At 43.9% G+C, this 22891-nt stretch overlaps 1 protein-coding gene across 6 annotated transcripts in view; it reads right to left on the bottom strand.

The window, feature by feature from the left end:
• Window positions 1–301: 301 nt before the first annotated feature.
• Window positions 302–22891, bottom strand: part of LOC139391650 (HIVEP zinc finger 1) — an 86186-nt gene continuing 63596 nt past the window's right edge. For 5 of the 6 annotated variants that reach the window (XM_071139044.1, XM_071139046.1, XM_071139045.1 and 2 more), the window contains 6 exons: window positions 10417–16229; window positions 10099–10226; window positions 9784–9959; window positions 4787–4885; window positions 2569–3113; window positions 302–2215 (listed from right to left, as the gene is read on the bottom strand). In XM_071139044.1, the coding sequence (XP_070995145.1) occupies window positions 1004–2215; window positions 2569–3113; window positions 4787–4885; window positions 9784–9959; window positions 10099–10226; window positions 10417–16229 (7973 nt within the window). In that variant the 3' untranslated portion in view covers window positions 302–1003. The remainder of the gene's footprint in view (window positions 2216–2568; window positions 3114–4786; window positions 4886–9783; window positions 9960–10098; window positions 10227–10416; window positions 16230–22891) is intronic. The other variant, XM_071139047.1, reaches the window with a different exon arrangement.

Below are 22891 nucleotides of genomic sequence, written 5' to 3'. Positions count from 1 at the left end.
GGTCAGTGCCCTCCGAGAGCATTCCTGATGAAAATGGCTCTTTCCCACGGAATATGAAATCCACTATAAGGCTGATTGTGAAATTATGTAGAGCATTGGGGAACCGTGGCGTTGAAAAAGCTCATGTTTTTGTTTTTAATCTGTGAACTTTTGCTGCCTGTGAGATAAAATGTTGTACATAAGATCAAGAAAAAGGCTTTTGTCATATGTGGTCCAGAACTCTAGTCCATCTTCTAAACAGTATGACATTTTATTAAATGTGAAAACTTAGGTGCATCTGAGACAAAAAACATGAATACCATTTGTACATTTGTAAACAAGGTTTTACTGATACAGTTGATAATAATATTGATACCGCAATGTAAAGCTACCATATTACACATACCTATGGATTTATGAATAATCATGGGCACTAAATGGAATATAATAAATAGTTGAACACAACATCTGTACACAGAAACAATGCCCCAAATTCATAGAAATGTACATATACCAGTACAACACATTTATTTTTCCAGAAATTTACGATTGACATAAAACCTTCCAAAATAAAATTGTTATCCTCTATTTTCACTTCCATGTCATCGAAATAAACACAAGCCATTGCTGAATTTTTAAGGTATTATTTACAGGTTCCTAAAACAAGTAACTCCAAAAAGGCACAATTGTCTATACAACATGTACAAAAAGAAATTGTCTGGAGCTGACAAATTTTTTAAAAAGAAAAACGATTGGTCATCATTATCATCATCATCATAATAATAATTATCATTTATGATTGCACATACAATATGAATGTCAGAAACTGTGCTTTGAAAGGTGATTTGCAGAGTAACAAACCCACCCTGAAGTGTTTTCAGTCTTTGAAAGTGACAAGCATTACAAAAAGAGAACAAAGAAAGAGCTTTTCGATAGGTAGCCTGGTAACCCAGATTGAATGCTGCGATCACCATTGTAAGCTCAGCATTCGGTTTGATTTGACCAGGCTATTCGACTGGGGGTTTCAGGTGGCGATGACCAGTCGGTCCTCGTCATCGCTTGATGCTGAGTCATCGATAAAGTCTTCCGTCACCTGCTGCCGTGACAGCATCGACTGCCTCCGAGGCATGACAGGCTCACTGGCTCCCCCTGCCCGCTCAACAACCCCCTCAGCAGCTGGAGCCGGGGAGGGTTGTGGTAGAGATGTTATAACCCTCCCTTCCTTCCCGGGAGTCTGCGTGTGATCAGAGCCTCCGGAGCTCCTGTGCCCAGAGCTGCTGGGTCTGCTGCCCGATGATGTCATTTCCTGGGCGGGACTTCCTCTCATGGTGGCAGTGGGAAGGGATGATGCAGCAGATGGACAGCTGACCAAGGGTCCTAGTTCAGTCTGAGAGGAGAGTCGGGTGGCCCCTTGGGCCTCAGGGCTGCCCTTCCTCTCAGAGGGTCCAGGGAGGGGACTGAGGGCGGAGAGAGGGCTGAGCGAGGGGATGAGTGCGGGCAGGGCAATGTTGAGGATCTGCAGGCCGGGGATGGGTGTGTGGTGATGGTGGGGGCCCGTGCTGCTCTGGGAGCTGGGGCTGGCAGTCAGGGCCTGCAGGCCCAGGGTGGCGTTGAGCGTCAGGCCGTGCTGGGACAGCAGCTGAGTGGAGGTCAGGCCTCCTGAGCTGGTCAGTCCCATGACGTTGAGGGTCTCCAGACCCATGGACTGCAGCGTCTGCTGGGAGGCCCCAAGGGCCTGAAGTCCGGTGACCTGCCCAAGGGGGAAGCAGGGCATGATACTGCTGATGGGCTCCTGAACCACCAGGGGCTGGTTGGTGGGGGTCAAGGCAGAGCCCTCAGGCTGGGGGGAGTTAGAGAATTTGGGGAACGGGAGTGGACTGGTATTCCGGTGGATGACACTCACTGCAGGGATGGTGAGCTGGACAGTGCCAGCCTGGATGGGCACGAAGGTGGAGTAGGCTGGCAGGCCAGCTGGCACCAGCTGGATGCCCCCCACGGGGACCATGCTGTAGGAAGAGCAAGAGGGCTGCTGGGAGTGCAGAGGCAGGTGACTGAAGAGGTGCGTGTGTCCCCCCTGTGTGGCCCCTGATCCTTGGGTCGGGCCCTGGGAGGGAAAGTGCCAGGGGCTGTAGGAGAAAGTCTGGGGGGTGAAAGAGGCGGTCTGAGTGCTGACGTCTGTCCCGAAAGGGACACCTGGCTCACTCGTTGGTAGGGTGGGAGGAGCCAAAGAGTCATCCTGGGAAACAGCAAACATTTATAAAATGAGTAATTATGACCTTTACATACTCTACATGTCTTATCACTGGAAACAGGACAAACACTGAAAATACTCCCCATATCTTTTCACAGGAAAAACTCAGTGAAGACATGAGAAGATCATCTGTTACTAGAAAACAAGCCTTCTAACAAGCTGCCCATCAGAAATGTATTCACCTTTTCAAGCATTCAGAGCAACTTTGCTGAAGTGTCTCACATGCGGGATTCAAGGAAAAGAGTTTGGGTATGAAAGTGCAGAGAGACAGGGACAGAGGGATGGAGGGAGGGATGGAGAGAGAGAGGATGGGATGAGGAAAACATGGTGGGTCTCACCTGGCCGAGCTTGAAGCAGCCCTTGCCTGGTACGGGGGGACTAGGGGGCACGTCAACATCGGGGTAGTCGATGGACATCTGCCTGCACGGCGAGACAGGGCTCATCATGTGCACCGACTCAGTGTCGGAGGTGTGGGGGGGTGGGGAGTAGGGTAGGGGGCCAGGGCTTGAGCACCCTCCGGAGATTGACATCTGCTTGACCAGGGAGACGGGGCTCAGCATGGGCACGGACTCTGTGTCTGAGGCGTGGTGGGTGTGGTGGGTGTGGGAGTCGGATGCGGGGAGCTGGGGGAGGGACAGGGGAGCTGGGTGGTGGTGGTGGATGGACATCTGAGCCAGGAGGGAGATGGGAGGGAGCTCAGCCTGGAAGGAGGAGGGTATGTGCTGGGGGCTGGCCGAGACCGAGGGGTTGGTGGACAGGCCCGACTCAGCCTGGCTGTCCTCTTCCTCTTCTTCGTTGTCATCATCGTTGTCATCGTCAGCGCCCTCAGAGTCCTCTCCGTCTGAATCTGGGCGGTCTGTACTGCCAACCTGGCTATGGTCTCCTGGGGTAGAGAGATAGAGGACACTTAGTATACGAGACAGCAGTGTCAATATGTTCAACTATTAACCAACATTGACACAGTCATATGGGGGCCTTGGAAATCCTATATCTGGCACTGCTTCTATATCCCACTCCTAAAGTAAGAAAACTTGGCAATGAATAGCATTAAGATTGAGTACACAATGAGTGCACAATGAGTGCATCCAAAAGGGTATAGGTCCCTGGTCAAAAGTAGAGCACTATATAGGGAATAGGGTGCCATTTGGGATGCAACCTAGCATTGAAGGAGACAGAAGGAGAAAAACAAATATCCTATCGGCCTGGGACCATAGAAAGCCTTTTAGCCTCTGCCTCTCCCTCTCTCTTTCTAAAATTAGACGCAGCAATTTCCCTTCTAAACACTGCCTGTGCACGCCGCCCACGTGTACTCCCAGTTAACTGATAAAGAAGCTACATTTAGAATGTCTAATTAGAAACCTAGCAGTGGCATCATGGCTATTGATTGGCATGGCTACACTACGCAGACAGGGAATCGGCATTTCATAGCTGTGTGAAGTCACTTTCGGGAACTAAAGGAAAGGGTGATTCTGTTGTTAGAATCCATATGAGATTGGTGTAAACCTTCCAAATCAAATTCACATTTTGTGTTATAAACACAGGCTTAAATCTGAATGCTAGTGCACCCCAGTTTAGCTATGGGATCTCTGTGGATTAAGAGTTCTGATACTGAAAGTGAAAAAACACAAATATTACTACAAATCTGTACTATCCCTTTGAACTAAGAGGAATACGTTAATTCCTGTTGGTTTATGCTCTCTTTCAAACCTGTGATGAACTGACTTTATAACAGCTATCCTATCACATACGTCAGTACACCTGTGTTCAGAGATGGGCAGAATTTCTGTTACATGTATTTGAAATATATATTTAAATTACTATTTAGTATTTTGTCATTTATATTACAATGGGCTGAACTACACTCCAATTTATTTTGTAACAAGATCATTTGGTAGCTGTAATTTGTATTTTCAAAATACAAAATACTTTTCTACACTATTTTTTATAGCGGTTCACCATATTGTGACCCCCTTTCACCCTGCATTGTTATCAGAAGTCTGATGACACTATGGCGTGATAAGAATGTCTGCTAAATGAACTAAATATAAATGTATATGTAAAAATATACAATTGCAAAGCATTCTGAGTATTATTCTAATGAGCTCTGCCCCAAAACAAGGCCAATAATAATACCCAGTGTGCTTTGCAGTTCATTTTTGTATGTTCATTTTCACATGTACATTTTGGTCATTTAGCAGACACTCTTATCCAGAGTGACTTATAGTCAGTCCATTCAACTAAGGTAGATGAACAACAACATATCACAGTCATAGCAAGTAAAACAGTTCTGTAACCATTACAGCGAATGTTGTTGATGTTCGGGCCGCCTAATTGCAAATGTATTTCTGTATTTTAAAATGCAAAATACATGTATTTTAATTAAAGTATGATGTAGTTTATTTTGATACATTAATATTTATGGTATTTTGTAAATATATTCTAACATTTTTGCCCATCATTGCCTGTGTGTATTACAGATCTGTGGTGAATTCATTTTTAAAATAGCCAGCACATAGGGGCCCTACGACAGCGGGTCGATGCTGAAACGTGAAGTACCTGAGTCCTCTGTATCATGGTCCTCGAGGCCTGCAGACACCCCCATCTCCATGCACTTCTTACTGTGAGCCTTGGACTTCATATGCTTGGTCAGATTCCCTGTAAAAGGAGATTTAAGTTTTAAATGGAAACATCAATGCATAGCAGCAATATAAAAATGAGATGCTCTTTACAAGTGGAGGACCATTCTGAAATAAAAACCAAACATCACATCATAACCACATAATTTATTTTTTTGAGAAAGAAGGCCACAAGTTTGTTAAGGTGGGACAAGCTTACACACCACAGGAGGAGCTTACGTAAGTCTGAGAGCACTGACATGTGCCCCAAATGACAGCCTATTCCCTACATAGTGCACCACTTTTAACGAGGGCCGATAGGGTCTGGTCAAAACTGGTGCACTACATAGGGAATAGGGTGCCATTTGAGATTGTGGCACCATCTCTAGGCAGGCTGCATGTAATGGGTGAGTAATTGATAAATAAATGTTTTTAAAGGAACGTGGGATGATGCTCTGACACCGAGTACTGTTCTGCAGTGCCGCGTGGGTAGACAGGTTCGAGAATGGTGAATCATCCTGCCTCTTTTAGAAGACAGAGAGAGAGACAAAGTCTTCAAAACCATCAAGGCTTCTAACAGGAAAAAGATTAGAGCGAAACTCAGTTATGTGCTATTGAAAGTAAAAAGGGCCTTAAAAAGTAGAAACAAAGGAATTAAGTGCAATATCTGGCAGGCAATTCATGTCTGCCCACACATGTCATTTAAGATTTGTTATCCTGTCATTTGATTGAACATTATGTTATTGGCCTCACAATTCTTGTTTTCTTGCCCAAAGAAATATGACAATATGACTGTTTTCTGTGCACATCCCTTATGACACCAAAGCCTGTCACAGCCAGCAGCTACTGCTAGGCATTATTTGTAACTCAAGATAGCTATTTGCTTATCTACAGGGCTGGAGTTAATTCAGATTGAAAGCAGTCAATTCAGGAAGTACACTACGGGTCCAAAGATTTAGAAGTACTACTCGTTCAACGTGTTTTCTTTATTTGTACTATTTTCTACATTGTAGAATAATAGTGAAGTCATCAAAACCATAAAATAACAAATATGGAATCATGTAGTAACCAAAAATGTGTTAAACAAATCAAAATAAATTTTATATATTTGAGTTTCTTCAAATAGCCACCCTTTGCCTTGATGACAGAATGCTCTCTTGGCATTCTCTCAACCAGATTCACCTGGAATGCTTTTCCAACAGTCTTGGAGTTCCCACATATGCTGAACTCTTGTTGGCTGCTTTTCCTTCACTCTGCGGTCCGACTCATCCCAAACCATCTCAATTTGGTTGAGGTTGGGTGATTGTGGAGGCAAGGTCATCTGATGCAGCACTCCACCACTCTCCTTCTTGGTAAAATAGCCCTTACACAGCCTGGAGTTGTGTTGGGTCATTGTCCTGTTGAAAAACAAATGATAGTGGAACTAAGCCCAAACCAGATGGGATGGCATATCGCTGCAGAATGCTGTGGTAGCCATGCTGGTTAACTGTGCCTTGAATTCTAAATAAATCACAGACAGTGTCACCAGCAAAGCACCCCCACACCATAACACCTCCTCCTCCAGGCTTTATGGTGGGAAATACACACATCTGTTCACCCACACCGCGTCTCACAAAGACACGGCAGTTGGAACCAAAAATCGCCAATTTGGACTCCAGACCAAAGGACACCGGTCGAATGCTCGTTTTTCTTGGCCCAAGCAATTCTCGTCTTCTTTTTGGTGTCCTTTAGTAGCGGTTTCTTTGCAGTAATTCGACCATGAAGATCTGATTCACACAGTCTCCTCTGAACAGTTGATGTTGACATGTGTCTGTTACTTGAACTCTGTGAAGCATTTATTTGGGATGCAATCTGAGGTGCAGTTAACTCTAACGAACTTGTCCTCTGCAGCAGAGGTAACTCTGGGTCTTCCATTCCTGTGGCGGTCCTCATGAGAGCCAGTTTCATCACAGCGCTTGATGGTTTTTGAGACGGCACTTGAAGAAACTTCAAAGTTCTTGAAATGTTCCTGGATTGACTGACCTTCATGTCTTAAAGTAATGATGGACTGTCATTTCTCTTTGCTTATTTAAGCAATATGGACTTGGTCTTCTACCAAGTTGGGCTTTCTTCCGTATACCCCCCTACCTTGTCACAACACAACTGATTGGGTCAAACGCATTAAGAAGGAAATAAATTCCACAAATTAACAAGGCACACCTGTTAATTGAAATGAATTCCAGGTGATTACCTCATGAAGCTGGTTGAGAGAATGCCAAGAGTGTGCAAAGCTGTCATCAAGGCAACGGGTGGATATTTGAAGAATCTCAAATATAAAATATATTTTGATTTGTTTAACACTTTTTAGTTACTACATGATTCCATAAGTGTTATTTCATAGTTTTGATGTCTTCACTATTATTCTACAATGTAGAAAATAGTAAAAATAAAGAAAAACCTTTGAATGAGTAGGTGTCTGAAAATGTTTGACCGGTAGTGTCACTTTTAATACAAAAATACAAAATGAAAAACAGCATCAATGACTTCTCAATAAACTAAGGAGTATAAGATATTTATTGGAAAAGTTTTTCAATTTTTGAATATTAAATTACTGACTGCCTTCAATTTGAATTGATCCCAGACCTGTAGATAAGCAAATAGCTATATTGAGTTACAAATAATGTTAACACATTAAGATATATATTATACGTACCTTATAATCATTCGTTTTAAGATATTACTGATTTATAAATCTGTAATAAACACCTGTAACCCATTGGTTAATTTATTGTAAACCAACGGTATATAAGGTGTACCTTACATATTAAGATAAAACCCTTTTATGTATAGCAGGTGTAAGTGGGTTCTGAATTTTTTTTGATGATCAAATAAAAATGTAACATCTTGAGTTACAAATAATGGTAACACTTTACATAATGTTACACATTATAAATGGTTTATAAATAATACACATTGTAAAAAAAAAGATGAGTTTACAGTTATTATTATTATGAATTGTTAGGATTATAATTTATTAAATGCTTATAGATAATTAATAAACAGCAATAACACGTTGATTAATTTATTATAAACCAAACCATGCTACTGGTATAATTAAGCAATAAGGCCTGTGGGGTTGTGGTATATGGCCAATATACCACGGCTAAGGGCTGTTTTTAAGCACGAGCCAACTCGGCGTGCCTGGACACAGTCCTTAGCCGTGGTGCATTGGCCATATATCACAAATCCCTGAGGAGCCTTACTGCCTTACTGCTATTAATTCATAAAAATCAAAATAACTTCACAGGTCTTCATTGTAAAGGGTTTAAAGATTGTTCAATGAACCATAAACAATTAATGAACATGCACATGTGGAACGGTCGTTAAGACACTAACAGCTTACAGACGGTAAGCAATTAAGGTCACAGTTATGAAAACTTAGGACACTAAAGAGGCCTTTCTACGGACTCTGAAAAACACCAAAAGAAAGATGCCCAGTGTCCCTGCTCATCTGCGTGAATGTGCCTTAGACATGCTGCAAGGAGGCATGAGAACTGCAGATGTGGCAGGGCTATAAATTGCAATGTCCGTACTGTGAGACGCCTAAGACAGTGCTACAGGGAGACAGGACGGACAGCTGATCGTCCTCGCAGTGGCAGACCACGTGTAACAACACCTACACAGGATCAGTACATCCTAACATCACACCTGCAGGACAGGTACAGAATGGCAACAATAACTGCCCGAGTTATATCAGGAACACACAATTGCTCCATCAGTGCTCAGACTGTCCGCAATAGGCTGAGAGAGGCTGGACTGAGGGCTTGTAGGCCTGTTGTAAGGCAGGTCCTTACCAGACATCACCGGCAGCAACGTCGCATATGGGCACAAACCCACCGTCGCTGGACCAGACAGGACTGGCTTAAAGTGCTCTTCACTGACGAGTTGCGGTTTTGTCTCACCAGGGGTGATGGTCGGATTTATGTTTATCATTGAAGGAATGAGCGTTACACCGAGGCCTGTACTCTGGAGCGGGATCGATTTAGAGGTCGAGGGTCCGTCATTGTCTGGGGCGTGTGTCACAGCATCATCGGACTGAGCTTGTTGTCATTGCAGGCAATCTCAATGCTGTGTTACAATGCTGCGTTACAGGGAAGGCATCCCTCCTCCCCCATGTGGTACCCTTCTTGCAGGCTCATCCTGACATGACCCTCCAGCATGACAATACCACCAGTCATACTGCTTGTTCTGTGCGTGATTTCCTGCAAGACAGGAATATCAGTGTTCTGCCAGCGAAGAGCCCGGGTCTCAAACCCATTGAGCATGTCTGGGACCTGTTGGATCGGAGGTTGAGGGCTAGGGCCATTACCCCAGAAATGTCCAGGAACTTGCAGGTGCCTTGGTGGAAGAGTGGGGTAACATCTCACCGCAAGAACTGGCAAGAACTTGCAGTCCAATTAAGAGGATATGCACTGCAGTACTTAATGCAGCTGGTGGCCACACCAGATACGGAGAGTTACTTTTGATTTTGACCCCCCCCCCCCCTTTGTTCAATGACACATTATTACATTTCTGTTAGTCATATGTCTGTGGAACTTGTTCAGTTTATGTCTCAGTTATTGAATGTTGTTATATTCATACAAATATTTACACATTTTAAGTTTGCTGAAAATAAACACAATTGACAGTAAGCACGTTTCTGTTTTTGCTCAGTTTATAAACTGGTTACCAATGTCATTAGAGCAGTAAAAATACAATGTTTTGTCATACCCGTGGTATACGGTCTGATATACCATGGCTTTCAGCCAATCAGAAACCTCCCAGTTTATAATGTAATATATACATTACGTTATAATATAACTTGTATTTATAAAGGGTTTATAAGCAGTTTACAGATATAACAGCTATTGATTAATTTATTAGAAACCAAACCACGCTACTGCTGCGGCAAGCTCTGACCTTTAGTCTTGAAGGAGAAGTTGCAGTGGGTGCAGTGGTAGGGCCGTACGTCAGAGTGGGTGCGGATGTGTTTACGCAGCATGCTGGGCTTCTTGCAGCGGATCCCACACTCCTCACAGATGTATTTACCACGACCACGCCCACGCACATAGACATAGTCCTCGTTAGATTTGAATCTGCGGGGTTCACAAGAAAGTGAAAAACAATAAGTGCATACACCCAACATGACTGAATCCTTAATCCAATAACTGAATCCAATAACTAATCAAATTGAAGGGACAATGAAAATATTTATATTACGGTTAAGACACCTACCCTCCATCAAATATTTTGACCCTCCGTGGCTCTATTTTGGATGAGGAAGAATCCTTGTCTGACTCGCTGCTCACCTGACTCTCAGGTTGCACTTTGCTGTTATTCTCAGTTTTCTGAGGCTTTAGGACCTAGGGAGTAAGTTGATTTGAGAAATGAACTAAGTACAAGACAGAAAAGATAATGTGACATGCCCTTCACAAATTTCTATCATGAAATTATGGATATATTTAAATGGATTAAGGGATTAAATTATGGAAAATTAAACACACATAATTCTACAAATAAATGTGAAAAATGCAATTAACATTTGGTTCTTACCTTCGGCATGACGTCTTTTAGCTTGCTTGAATAGGCCAAGATGTCGGATTTCATACTGGTCGTTATGGCCTCTGTGTAGTGTATTTTTTTCGAGTTCTGCTTGGAGTCAAAGAGAGACATCACCACTTTGGTGGGCAGGCCCAGTGGGTTGGGGTTGTTGGGGCTCACCGCCCAGGTGGAGTAGGCCGAGACCTTCTGGTCCGTCTGGGGAACATGCAGAGGCCTCCTCTTCATCAGGTAACACCAAGTAAAGGTGGTGGCAGTTTTCAGGCTGGGGAAAGACAGGCGATGGCTGTCTCGTGTGTTGACGACAGATACAGATGAGGCCAATTTCACCTGTCCATGGAAAGTCGAGGGCCTAATGGGAGACTTGGCTGGAGACCATCTCTCTTCCTCGCTCTTGTCTTGATGCTTCAGGGAGGCGTTAGCTGGCACAGAGGAGGAGACATGACTCCCTGGAGCGGTGTTTAATGTAGAGCGTGGTTGTTCCTGGGGAACTACAGAAGATGGTTCATCCTTTCCGGTGCTTTCAGGTGTCATAGTCTTGCAGTTCTTAGGAGTCTGGGCGTCCTTTTCACCTACTGGCTTCTCGTGTTGCAGTGGAGGGGCCTCAGTTTCAATGGGACTGTCCACTGGTTCAGTGGTGCACACCTGCCGGACTAGCATCAGCTTCCGTTGCCTAGTTACCTCCGCCATCTTGGAGTTCAGGTAGTTGACTGACCTGCCATCAGTGAGGCATGCAGCACCATGTTCATCCTTTGCTCGCTTCTGATGTTTTTCCATGGCGATATCCAAGCTGTTGGCAGGGGAGAGCATTCTCTTGCTTGAGGCAATGGGCTCTTGTTGTGGGCAAAGGGTCACAGCTGCCATTTTCTGGGTGCAGTGTAAGGACCCCAGGGAGGGAGCTTTTTGAATTTCACCAATATGGTTCTGGGTATTGGAAACTAAACCGTGTTTTACTTGAAGGCTAGTAGATGCTGGAGGCCTGTCCTTGTTCATTTCTGGTACAGTCTTTGTGTCAGTATCTACAACATACAGGTTACTGGTCACAGAGAGGGAAGGGTGCATCTGCTCATGAGTTATCAGTATCTGTGGCAATTGGAGAGCACCTGGTAGGTTTTGAGAAGGTGGGTCATTTTGTAGGCTTACAGGCAAGACTATTGATTGTGTCTTATTGCTTACAATCTGAAAACACGGTTGTGCCACACAGACATTGTGGAGAACATCTGAAGACTTCAAAATACTTTGCATCTGATTGGCAATAGGTATTGTTAAGACTGGCAAAGTTGTCTGAGTACCCTGTGTGGTAGAGAGAGAGTATGTTTGGCTTGGTCTCAGAGCAGGACACTGCAGTTGGTATTTGGGCACAAAGCTTTTGTCTTGAGAGTCAGCAGAGTTGTTCTGGGCATCTTCTTGGCCGACCACGACATGAACCACAGATTGCTGTATATTTTGGCATGTCTGAACCCTCGACGTTAGGTGCCAAGGGTGTGGAAGGCCATGAATTTGAGGCAGTTGACCTTGGCTGCCCAAGTTAATGCTTTGCACCATTCTTTCATTCTTCTGAGGGAGAGTTTCTCCAGAATGCACAATAAAGGGTTGGTTAAGGGGAGGCTTGTTGGTAGTCTGTTGAGGCCTCTGCTGAGATGTAGAGAATACAGTGGGGAGCCTCTGGAGAGGTATGGCATGCCTCCCGACATGTTGCTGACTCTCTGGCCCAATCTTTAAAGACATCTGGCGTACCAAGGGCCCCCTTCGCCTTTCAATGAGAGGTACCTGTACAGACGGGAAGGCTTGAGTACTCGTTGGCAGTTCCATTGGTGACATTGACCTGTTGGGTGGCAGAGACCTGCTGGGGGAGACACTGCCAAAGTCAAAGGACTTGCTGCGATAGTCGCACAAGATCTCCACTGAGGGTTGAGTGCAACTGATCTGTTCTGAGGCAGCACGTCTTATCATGCCAGGGACCCCCAGGGTGTTGAATGCTATTGGTAGCCCTTGATGCTCAGATATTTTGTTCACAAATTCTCCTCTGGAGGGGCTTTCTGACCTGGATGGCTCATCCCGGTCAAAGGAGGCTGAGATACTGGAGCATCTTGAGAGGCTACTGTCTCTGCTGAGGCTACGAGACAGTGAGGACTCAAAGCTTGATTCTCCAGAGGAGTGTTCCATCTGAGCCAGACGAATTCGCTTTTTCTTGGGTGGAAGCTTTTCTGTCGGTAGTTTGGACAGGCTCTCGCTCCTCTGGGGCCAGTTGAATGTATCTGCAACCTTTTCCCCTTGCTCAGTGCTCTGACCGTCATGCTCCCGATCGGGTTCCTCTGTGACCAGGATTTCAGGAATGTTATTTTGGCGAACCAGACGAGACTGCTGGACAGCAGCACAGCTCTCAGCCACTGCTGCTAAAGTGCTGTCGACACGGTTTTCCATCCCTTGTTTCCCCTGGTCGGCACATTTAGGAATGGACATCTTTTCATGGTAGCTCTCTAATGAAAGATTGGCAGTAGCATCGGTCTTAGTTTTTCCTGTGCTATGGCCATCTTTGTACATGAAATCAACAGGAGAGGTCCTGTCAATAGATTCAGAGGTCTCAAAGGAATTGGGCTTGCTTAAAGAGTTGGTGTGTCTGATAACTGATGTACCGCTGCCTTGCCTCTGTAGGTCGCCTCTCTCTTTACCAGAGGTGTTAACCTGGGTTTCTCTGATCGGTGACAGTCTTGATTCTGATGCATCTGTACCTCTTGCTACTAGCTGATTTTGAGTTATTTGTGGTGGGTTGCTTTTAGGCTGTAGATCAACCATGATAGAGTGCTGAGAAAATGGCCGACCTGAACTGGCTGTTGATAGTTGGCAAGAATCAAAACTGACAGAGCATGGGGGATTGGTGTCAGTTGGTGATTGGTCATCATCGTCACCAACACTCTTCATTTTCCTTCTTTTTCTAAATGATTGCTGTTGGTCCATTATACCTGAAATAACTGTTCTGGGGACTAACGGCTGCTGCATGACATGTTGAAAAACATCCTGATCAGTCTCTCTGACAGATACTGGCTTGTTTTTCGGACCATGGAGCTCTGAACAATAGAATTTCTTGTGATTTTCAAAGTTTTCTAGTTTTCGGTACCTATTGCGACAGGTCTCACATTCATACATTGTGCCTTTGCTCTGCAGAGGCTTTCGGTTTCGGTCTTGTGCATGCTCAAAAGACCTGCTTCTTTGCATTAACTCAGTGGAGATGCTAGACCCATGGTAACCTTCGTCCATGGAACGGACTGAGGTAAGGCCCTCACTTGTGGAGAAATCCTCCACTGCTACTTGTCGTACAAGAGTACGAGAATGTATTGCTGGATTTGGGGTAGAGGGGGCAGATGAAAACACATCATCGTTTAAGGAGCTCATTTTGTCATCAAAAGACTGACAGATCCGTAGTGGGTGGGGTTGCTGGACAATGTTTGGTGGGAGACCCGAGTGCCCTGGAGTTGTGGGCATAGAATTACTTCTTGTTATTGGTAAACAGTCCATTGGTGTATACTGATTGGGTACAGATAGAAGAAATACTGGCTTAGATTTTTCTGTGGGGGTGAAGGGGGACTTGGGTATGTCTGAGCTGGAACTCGACCTTCTCGCCATTGGTTTAAGGTCAAATTGAAAAGAGTCTTTAAATATATACGACTTGGGGGAGTCTATGCTACCTCTCCTAGAAAGAGAAGTCCTTCTTGGTTTGACACTGTCCAGTTGTTTGTCGTCAACCACTGCCTCATTGTCCGATATTAACTTTGAGATTCGTTCCTCGAGAGAGAGTGCTTTTGTTTCTAACGGAGGACGCATTTGTCCTTGCACAACACGTGGCTTCTCCACAGAAGCCACATGCATGGCAGTGGCAACCACTGCAGGGAGATTAGGAAGTGCATTTTTGGTGACATCCATGTCGGTTGGTGGGGTTATTTTGACAAAGGGACTCGGGGGACTCATGGCCTGGTCTGCACTTTCAGAACGTGAGAAGTAACCAGAGTCTGTGCTGCCTAAACTGCGGGGACTAAGCAGACACTTGCCCTGCTGCTGCTGAGAAAAGTCTGTGGCTTGCTGCCTCTGAAGCTGACCATGTCCGCCTCCTGGTGGAGTCCTGCACTGCTGATCCTCATCCTCACTTCCTGCATCCTGTAAGGGGCTTGTGCAATCCACCTCTTTCACGGACGACAGTACGGTGATGCTGGATCTCAGATGTGCCGTTTGGAAGTCCTTTTGCCGCTGGGCAGTAGCCTGCTCAGGGCTGGAGTCTGTGACTCTTGGACTGTCTGCCCGCTGAGGGGAGACATTGACAGGATAGACGACCACTTTTGGTAGGCTAGCTGTCCCTTTGGACTCATAGCCCCTCTGACTCAGAGGGAAAACAGCTGATGGGTCCCCTGCATCCCCATGATTGCCTTGTGTTGTGCCTGCACTCAGCAAACTGCTCTCAGAGAACGCTGCAACACTGCTTTGTGATGAGTCAGGGTCTAGGTCTGCTGTGCTACTTTCCTCATCGCTGTCCCCACTTTCCTCCACATCTGAATGTGTTCCAAGTGCTTTGTCAGTCTCTACGGAGAGGGACCCACTTCCAGAGTCGGAACGCGCCACAAGCCCCAGTTTTATTGCGTGAGCATGGGATTTCTTATGCTTGTACAAATTGCTCTTAGTTTTGAATGAGAAGCCACAAGTAACACATGGGTAGGGCCGCTCTCCTGTGTGAGACCTGATGTGCTTGAGTAACACACTGGGCTTTGCACATGCCCGACTGCAGTATTCACACACATACTTCCCCTGCTTCTTAGGCTTCTGGTCCTTTGCTGAGATGCTACACATCTGTTCAAGCCCAAAGTTCACAACCGTGGCCATCTGGACTGGGTTGTAACCAGGTGTAACAGGGACTTGAATGGTGCTAGGGACACTAGCCGATAGGGACTGGCATGTGTGCACCACCGGCGGCTGGCTCCGAGGCAAGGAATTGGAGCCTGAGGGAACAGGTGAATGAGTTAGGGTATCGGAGGAGCCAGTACTGAAGCTCATCTGCAAGCCAGGCTTTTCCCCACAGTTGCTGAAATGCTGTGTAGCATGCTGCAAAGTCTGCAAGGGAACAGCCTGGGTAGAGGAGTGCATTGTGTAGGTCTCTTGTTTATTTACAAAGTCATTCTGCATATGCGCAGGCTGAGTTTGGAGTCCAAAATGTATAGCTGTCATAGCATTTACTTTACTATTAGACTGAGCAGAAAGAGTTCGGCCAGGTTTTTCAATGGCTGTGACTGGAAAGGATTTTTTCTTTTCTGACAAGGAGCTGAAGTCTGATTCCATAGCCCTGAGCAAGACTTCAAGGGGAGCGCTAGCATGGTAAGGAGAGTCACCTTCACAGCTTGTTTCGTCACTCTTACTGTCCTTGAGCTGCTGGGACTCCCCAACACCAGAGACAGATTCCTCTTTACCACTGATGGGATCGAGAGACTGTGGCTTTGAGAAGGACGTATCCCTCTGCTTTAGCCTATCATTGTCAATGGAGGATGTCATTCCCTCAGAGGATTCAGCATTAGGCTGGACATACTCCGTATCTCGGTTCTGGCTCGGTGAGCTGGCAGGGTTTTGAGAAGGGCTGTTGGGGTAGGAGCAAGAGGGTGCGGCTTCCTTGGACGAGGCAGCTTGGAGTGTTGCCACGGAGGTCTTGGACTGCAAGGACTTCTTTACGGGAGATTTGGGTATTTTCTTCAGCTGGTTTTCTGCCACAACCTTTTTCCTCTTCAGTGCCTTTATGTTATCTGCACTTCTTCGACCACCCTCATTGATCCCTGTAAAGCAAAAAAAAGAGAAATTGGCATGTATATTGAAATAATATTATATAATATAAAAATAACAACATGCTAGCAGACATTTTTATCCAAAGCGACTTAGAGTCATGCGTGCATTCATTTTACGTATGGGTGGTCCCAGCGGGAATCAAACGCATGACCCTTTGGAGTTGCAAGCGCCATGCTCTACAGCCTGAGCTGCAGTTTATGCAAAATAAAAATGATCCGATATGTTATGAGGATCTTCACTGAGAAGAATAGATATGATTCACCAAGAATTCACCAACCAGATAAAAAATATGGTTTGGCCTGTGTTAGAAGAAACCACCCTGCAAACTGTGCTACCAAGCCTCTGTTTTGTTGATTAATTGGAAGTGAAGTTTGTTATGCAATACTCCTCAATGAACAAATTCCTCTGAAATGTTTCTGTCAATTTCATCCAAACAATTCTGTACGCAGGCATATTCCTAGTTTATTTTTTATCTTGCACAAAATATTCAGAGCATGATAAACAATTAGGGTATTTTACAAAATAAAACGCATCACCAGTTGCATTAACCACCGGTCTTGCTACCAAAGATAAAAGGCTGTACTCTACCTGTGCATCATGATTTTTAATGGCAGCAGCAAATCACTTGTCTATGTCTGTTGTTTGTTCTGTAAAACCTCCATCCTCAACACCAACACCAGCCAACCTTTACCGCTCACTGCCTTTTGTCTCTGACCGCTCGTTCTTATGGATGAGGCTTCTTATTTTGGGCTCTGGAAGTTCTCCTCCGCAGCACTAGCTGTGCGTCTGAAGCCACTGAGGCCCACGCATCATTACAGTATGAATAAAACCCACTCTCTCCCTCATTCCCACTTCTTTTCAAACCATCCCTTAACATTTTCCCTTTCATAATGATGTTGAGGATAGATTAATAAAAAGCAAACCTATAAAGCAAACCTCTTCCCTATAAATGTGTACCCTAATGCAATGTTATTGTATATACATTGCATATGCATACATTAAATAGGTAGTGCATGTGTATTAGAGTATATGGAAACATGTCGAGTAACGAAGTCAATCCCTGATTGCACTTAATCCTGGAGAGAACCAGCGCTACCGGTGCTAATTATTATTGTGCCAGATAATTACATAACACCAAATACAGTAATGGGAAACAACAGGTGTATTTCATTACTACGTTACCACACAATTAAGTGCAATTGCAGCTTTTATCCTGTGGGTGTGCAGTCAGTTACCCAACCAAATACAGCTTTTACTGTTTAAACCAGATAGACCAATAGCGGGCTGTCCCCATAACTCCTAAACCTGGCCTTGAAAGAGATGTTAATTAAAATGTCACTATTTTTCAACTTCATATTCATCATCTCCAGCACCACCCTAACATCAACATATGGAAAAATGGCACGTCTATGTTTTGTGGGAAAAACGACAAGTGCTTCCAATGACATCATCGTGTGCATTGTGTGATTTTAAGCAACTATGAGTAGGCATGGCCTAATACTTACTAATTGGTTGATTGTGTCATTGGAATCACTTATTGTCTATCTTTTTTTACTATAAAACATACTGTAGAAACGTTCCATTTTCACATATGTTGATGTTGGGGTGGTGCTGGAGGTGATGAATATGAAGTTGAAAAATAGTGACATTTAAACATCGTGAAATAACCTATTGACGCTTAAGTTCTAAGTATTAATAAAGCCTTACAGTACCAGTTATTTTTACACACGGTACCAGAATTCTATGCTGCTGTTCTAGAATTTGATTGTTGCATTTTGCCACTATTCTCTGCATCAAGATCACATTTTCTGCTTCATATTAGGCTTTATAAAACTATTTTTAACCACTCAATCTCTTATCCTTTCTGCTTATAGCAGTAGCAGCAAATATCTATAGTAGTATTTATAATTAAATAATTATTATGATCTATATTAAATTAATATATAAAAGAGGCTGTGGTATTAGCCTGTCTGAGGGTCTGCGCATGTGAGACGGTGTAACGATGTGCACTGAGGGTCGGGAAGCAAGTTCAGGGAGTGAGTGTTATAAATAAATGCAACATAATACAAAACCAGAAACACGAACAACGCACAGACATAAAACTGAAACAGAAACAATGACGAATGGGGAAGGAACCAAAGGGAGTGACATATATAGGGAAGGTAATCAGGGAAGTGGAGTCCAAGTAAGTCTGATGACGTGCAGGTGCGCGTAACGATGGTGACAGGTGTGCACCATAACGAGCAGCCTGTTGAGCTAGAGGCCAGAGAGGGCAAACACGTGACAGGCGGGAAACTTGAGGTGTTAAATCCGGTGTATTTGATACAATAGTGTTGAACAAACCAAAGTGATAGCGGGGTATGAGCATATATGACATATGCAGGCCATGGCTAAGGGAAATGCTGGCATCATAAATACTTTTTGTTCATTTTAAAAAATGTATTTAATTCATTCTACCCAGGAAAAACTAGGCTACAGCGGTTCCTACATTTGATCATCCTGTCAACGTATTATCACCACTGGGCATTTAGCCTAAAGACGCTTGCCTAGTCGCCAAACGATGAAGATATTTTGCGTCATCAAATGCAGTAAGTATTACGGCTTGGATAAGTTTTAGCCTGGTCAGAGCGGAGGAGAGTGAGAACAGGGTCATGTAATCAACAAAGTGAGGTAGTTTGCTCACACACACTTTTTCAGTTCTGCAAACAAATTTTCTATGGGATTGAGGTCAGGGCTTTGTGATGGCCACTCCAATACCTTGACTTTGTTGGCCTTAAGCCATTTTGCCACAACTTGGAAGAATGCTTGGGGTCAATGTCCATTTGGAGGACCCATTTGTGACCAAGCTTTAACTTCCTGACTGATGTCTTGAGATGTTGCTTCAATATATCCACGTAATTTTCCATCCTCACGATGCCATCTATTTTGTGAAGTGCACCAGTCCCTCCTGTATCAAAGCACCCTCACAACATGATGCTGCCTCCCCCAAGCTTCACGGTTGGGATGGTGTTCTTTGGCTTGCAAGCCTCCCCCTTTGTCCTCCAAACATAACAATGGTCATTCTGGCCAAACAGTTATATTTTTGTTTCATCAGACCAGAGGACATTTCTCCAAAAGTACGATCTTTCTTCCAATGTGCCGTTGCAAACCATAGTCTCTCGTTTTTTACGGCGGTTTTGGAGCAGTGGCTTCTTCCTTGCTGAGAGGCCTTTCAGGTTATGTCGATATAGGACTCGTTTTACTATGGATATAAATACTTTTTGTACCAGTTTCCTCTAGCATCTTTACAAGGTCCTTTGCTGTTGTTCTGGGATTGATTTGCACTTTTCGCACCAAAGTATGTTCATCTCTAGGAGACAGAACACGTTTCCTTCCTGAGCGGTATGACGGATGTGTGGTCCCATGGTGTTTATACTTGCGTGCTATTGTTTGTACAGATGAACGTGGTACCTTCAAGTGTTTGGAAATTGCTCCCAAGGATGAACCAGACTTGTGGGGGTCTACCATTTATTTTCTGAGGTCTTATCTGATTTCTTTAGATTTTCCCATGATGTCAATCAAAGAGGCACTGAGTTTGAAGGTAGGCCTTGAAATACATGCACAGGTACACCTCCAATTGACTCAAATTATGTCAATTAGCCTATCAGAAGCCATGACTTAATTGTCTGGAATTTTCCAAGCTGTATAACGGCACAGTCAACTTAGTGTATGTAAACTTCTGACCCACTGGAATTGTGATACAGTGAATTATAAATCTGTCTGTAAACAATTGTTAGAAAATGTATTGTGTCCTGCACAAAGTAGATGTCCTAACCGACTTGCCAAAACTATAGTTTGTTAACAAGAAATTTGTGGAGTGGTTGAAAAACAAGTTTTAATGACTCCAACCTAAGTGTATGTAAACATCTAACTTCAACTGTATTTGCAATGGTACGCTGCAGGGACCACTCAACAATGATCACAAATATGTGATCATACGCATCAAAAGGGTAAAGAGTGTGGTTTTAGTGACCCATTACATAAGGTTAGCTGTACCCTGTGTGCATCCCAAATTGCACCCTATTTCCTATATATTATGTTACTTTTGACCAGGGCCTATAGGCCTGTCATGATTTCCTGGCTTTACATTTTTCCCCTCCCATTACCCATAAAATTATGTCAGGATTCCTATTTGTCCCTGACATGGATAGATATTGGTCCTTCAGAAACTATTCCACATTTTGCTGTTTTTCTGCCTGAATTCAAAATTGATTAAATATATTTTCTTCTCACCCATCTACACACAACACCCCAGAAGGAAAAGTGAGAAAAAAATATTCAGAAATGTATTGAAAATTAAATACAGAAATATCTGATTTAAATAAGTTTTCACACCCCTGAGTCAATACTTTGTATAATCACCTTTGGCAGCGATTACAGCAGTGAGTCATTCTGGGTATGTTTCTAAGACCTTTCCACACCTGGATTGAGCAACATTTGCCCGTTATTCTTTTCAAAATTCTTCAAGCTCTGCCAAATTGGTTGTTGATCATTGCCTTTTTCAGGTCTTGCAATAGATTTTCAAATACATTTAAGTCAGAACTGTAACTCGGCTACTCAGGAACATTCACTGTGTTCTTGGTAAGCAACTCCAGTGTAGATTTGGCCTTGTGTTTTAGGTTATTGTCCTGCTGAAAGGTGGATACTTCACCCAGTGTCGGATGGAAAGTAGACCGAACAAGGTTTTCCTCTAGGATTTTGCCTAACTCCATTCCATTTATTTTTTTATCCTGAAAACCTCCCCATTCCTTAATGATAAAAGCATACCCATAACATGATACAGCCACCAGCCACTATGCTTGAAACTATGGGGAGTGGTACTCCGTAATGTGCTGTATTGAATTTGACCCAAACATAACACTGTACTCGGGACAAAAAGTTAATTGCTTTGCCAATTGTTTTGCAGTACTACTTTAGTGCCTTGTTGCAAACAGGATGCATGTTTTGGAAAATGTTTATTATATACAGGCTTCCTTCTTTTCACTCTGTCAATTAGGTTAGTATTGTGGAATAATTAAAATATTGATCCATCCTCAGTTGTCTCCTATCATAGCCATTAAACACTTAAGGTCACCATTGGCCTCATGGTAAAATCCGTGAGTGGTTTCCTTCCTCTCCGGCAACTAAGTTCGGAAGGACACCTGTATCTCTGTAGTGACTGGGTGTATTGATACACCATCCAAAGTGTAATTAATAACTTCACAATGCTAACTTCACTGGGCTCCTGAGTGGTGCAGCGGTCTAAGACACTGCATCTCAGTGCAAGACACATCACTATAGTACCTGGTTCGTATCCAGGCTGTATCACATCCGGCCGTGATTGGGAGTCCCATAGGGCGGCGCACAATTGGCCCAGCGTCGTCCGGGTTTGGCCGGAGTAGGCCGTCATTGTAATTAAGAATTTGTTCTTAACTGACTTGCCTAGTTAAATAAAGGTAAAATAAAAAGTAAAATCTGTCCTTCTGCCCCTGAGCAAGGTAGTTAACTCACTGTTCCCCGGGCGCCGAAGCCGTGAATGTCGATTAAGGCAGCCCTCCCGCACCCTTCTGATTCAGAGCGTTGGGTTAAATGCGGAAGACACATTTCAGTTGAATGCATTCAGTTGTACAACTGACTAGGTATCCCCATTTTCCTTTCTAGATCCTCCTTTCCTATGTGCCCTTCTTTGCGAGGCATTGGAAAATCTCCCTGGTCGTGGTTAAATCTGTGTTAAATCTGCTCGACTGAGGGACCTTACCGATAATTGTATGTGTGGGGTACAGAGATGACGTAGTCATTCAAAAATCATGTTAAACACTATTTTTGCACACAGTCCATGCAACTTATTATGTGACTTGTTATGCAAATGTTTACTCCTGAATTTATTTAGCCTTGCCATAACAAAATACATTTCAGCGTTTCATTTTTATTACGTTGTAAACATTGAGAAAAAAACGTTCTACTTTGACATTGTGGGGTATTGTGTGTAGGACAGTGACACAAAATCTCAAGGTAATACATGCTAAATTCAGGCTGTAACACAACATGTGGAATAAGTCAAGGGGTGTGAATACTTTCTAAAAAAGACACTAAGTTATGCTTGGTGGTCTTATAAATTAATAGGTATAAATCAATTATTTGCACTTGCAATGAAATGCAGTTTTTCACCAGCCATGTTTTATCTTAGATTACTATTCTGGATTACATAGTACATTGCAGGGAATGGCCATGAGTTAGAACGCAAGGGAGAAAAATGACTGAAAGATAAGGAAAATGAGAAGCCATTGAAATGGTGTCCTAGTAGCACATATTGCTAGTGCCTTTCCATGGGGATTAACCTGTGATTTACAGGCCTGGTGACATCACCGATGGTGTATTTGGAGAGGGGATTTAGACGATCAATACATTGTTAGTTCCGAATCCTCTCGCTTCAACACATAACCCCACCCAACCTCATTCAAAAGGAGACTGAGGCTGTGTCTCAAAGGGAACCCTATTCCCTATTTAGCGCACTACTTTTGGGCCCTGGTTGAAAGTACTGCACTATAAAGGGAAAAGGGTGCCATTTAGGATGGATACTATGTAGGGCCTGCTCAGAGAGCAGGGGGGGATCTAATGGGATAGAGGAAATACC

Source organism: Oncorhynchus clarkii, chromosome 32 (genome assembly GCF_045791955.1).
Source record: "Oncorhynchus clarkii lewisi isolate Uvic-CL-2024 chromosome 32, UVic_Ocla_1.0, whole genome shotgun sequence".
Lineage (NCBI taxonomy): Eukaryota > Metazoa > Chordata > Actinopteri > Salmoniformes > Salmonidae > Oncorhynchus > Oncorhynchus clarkii.
This window is presented reverse-complemented; position numbering and strand designations above follow the sequence as displayed.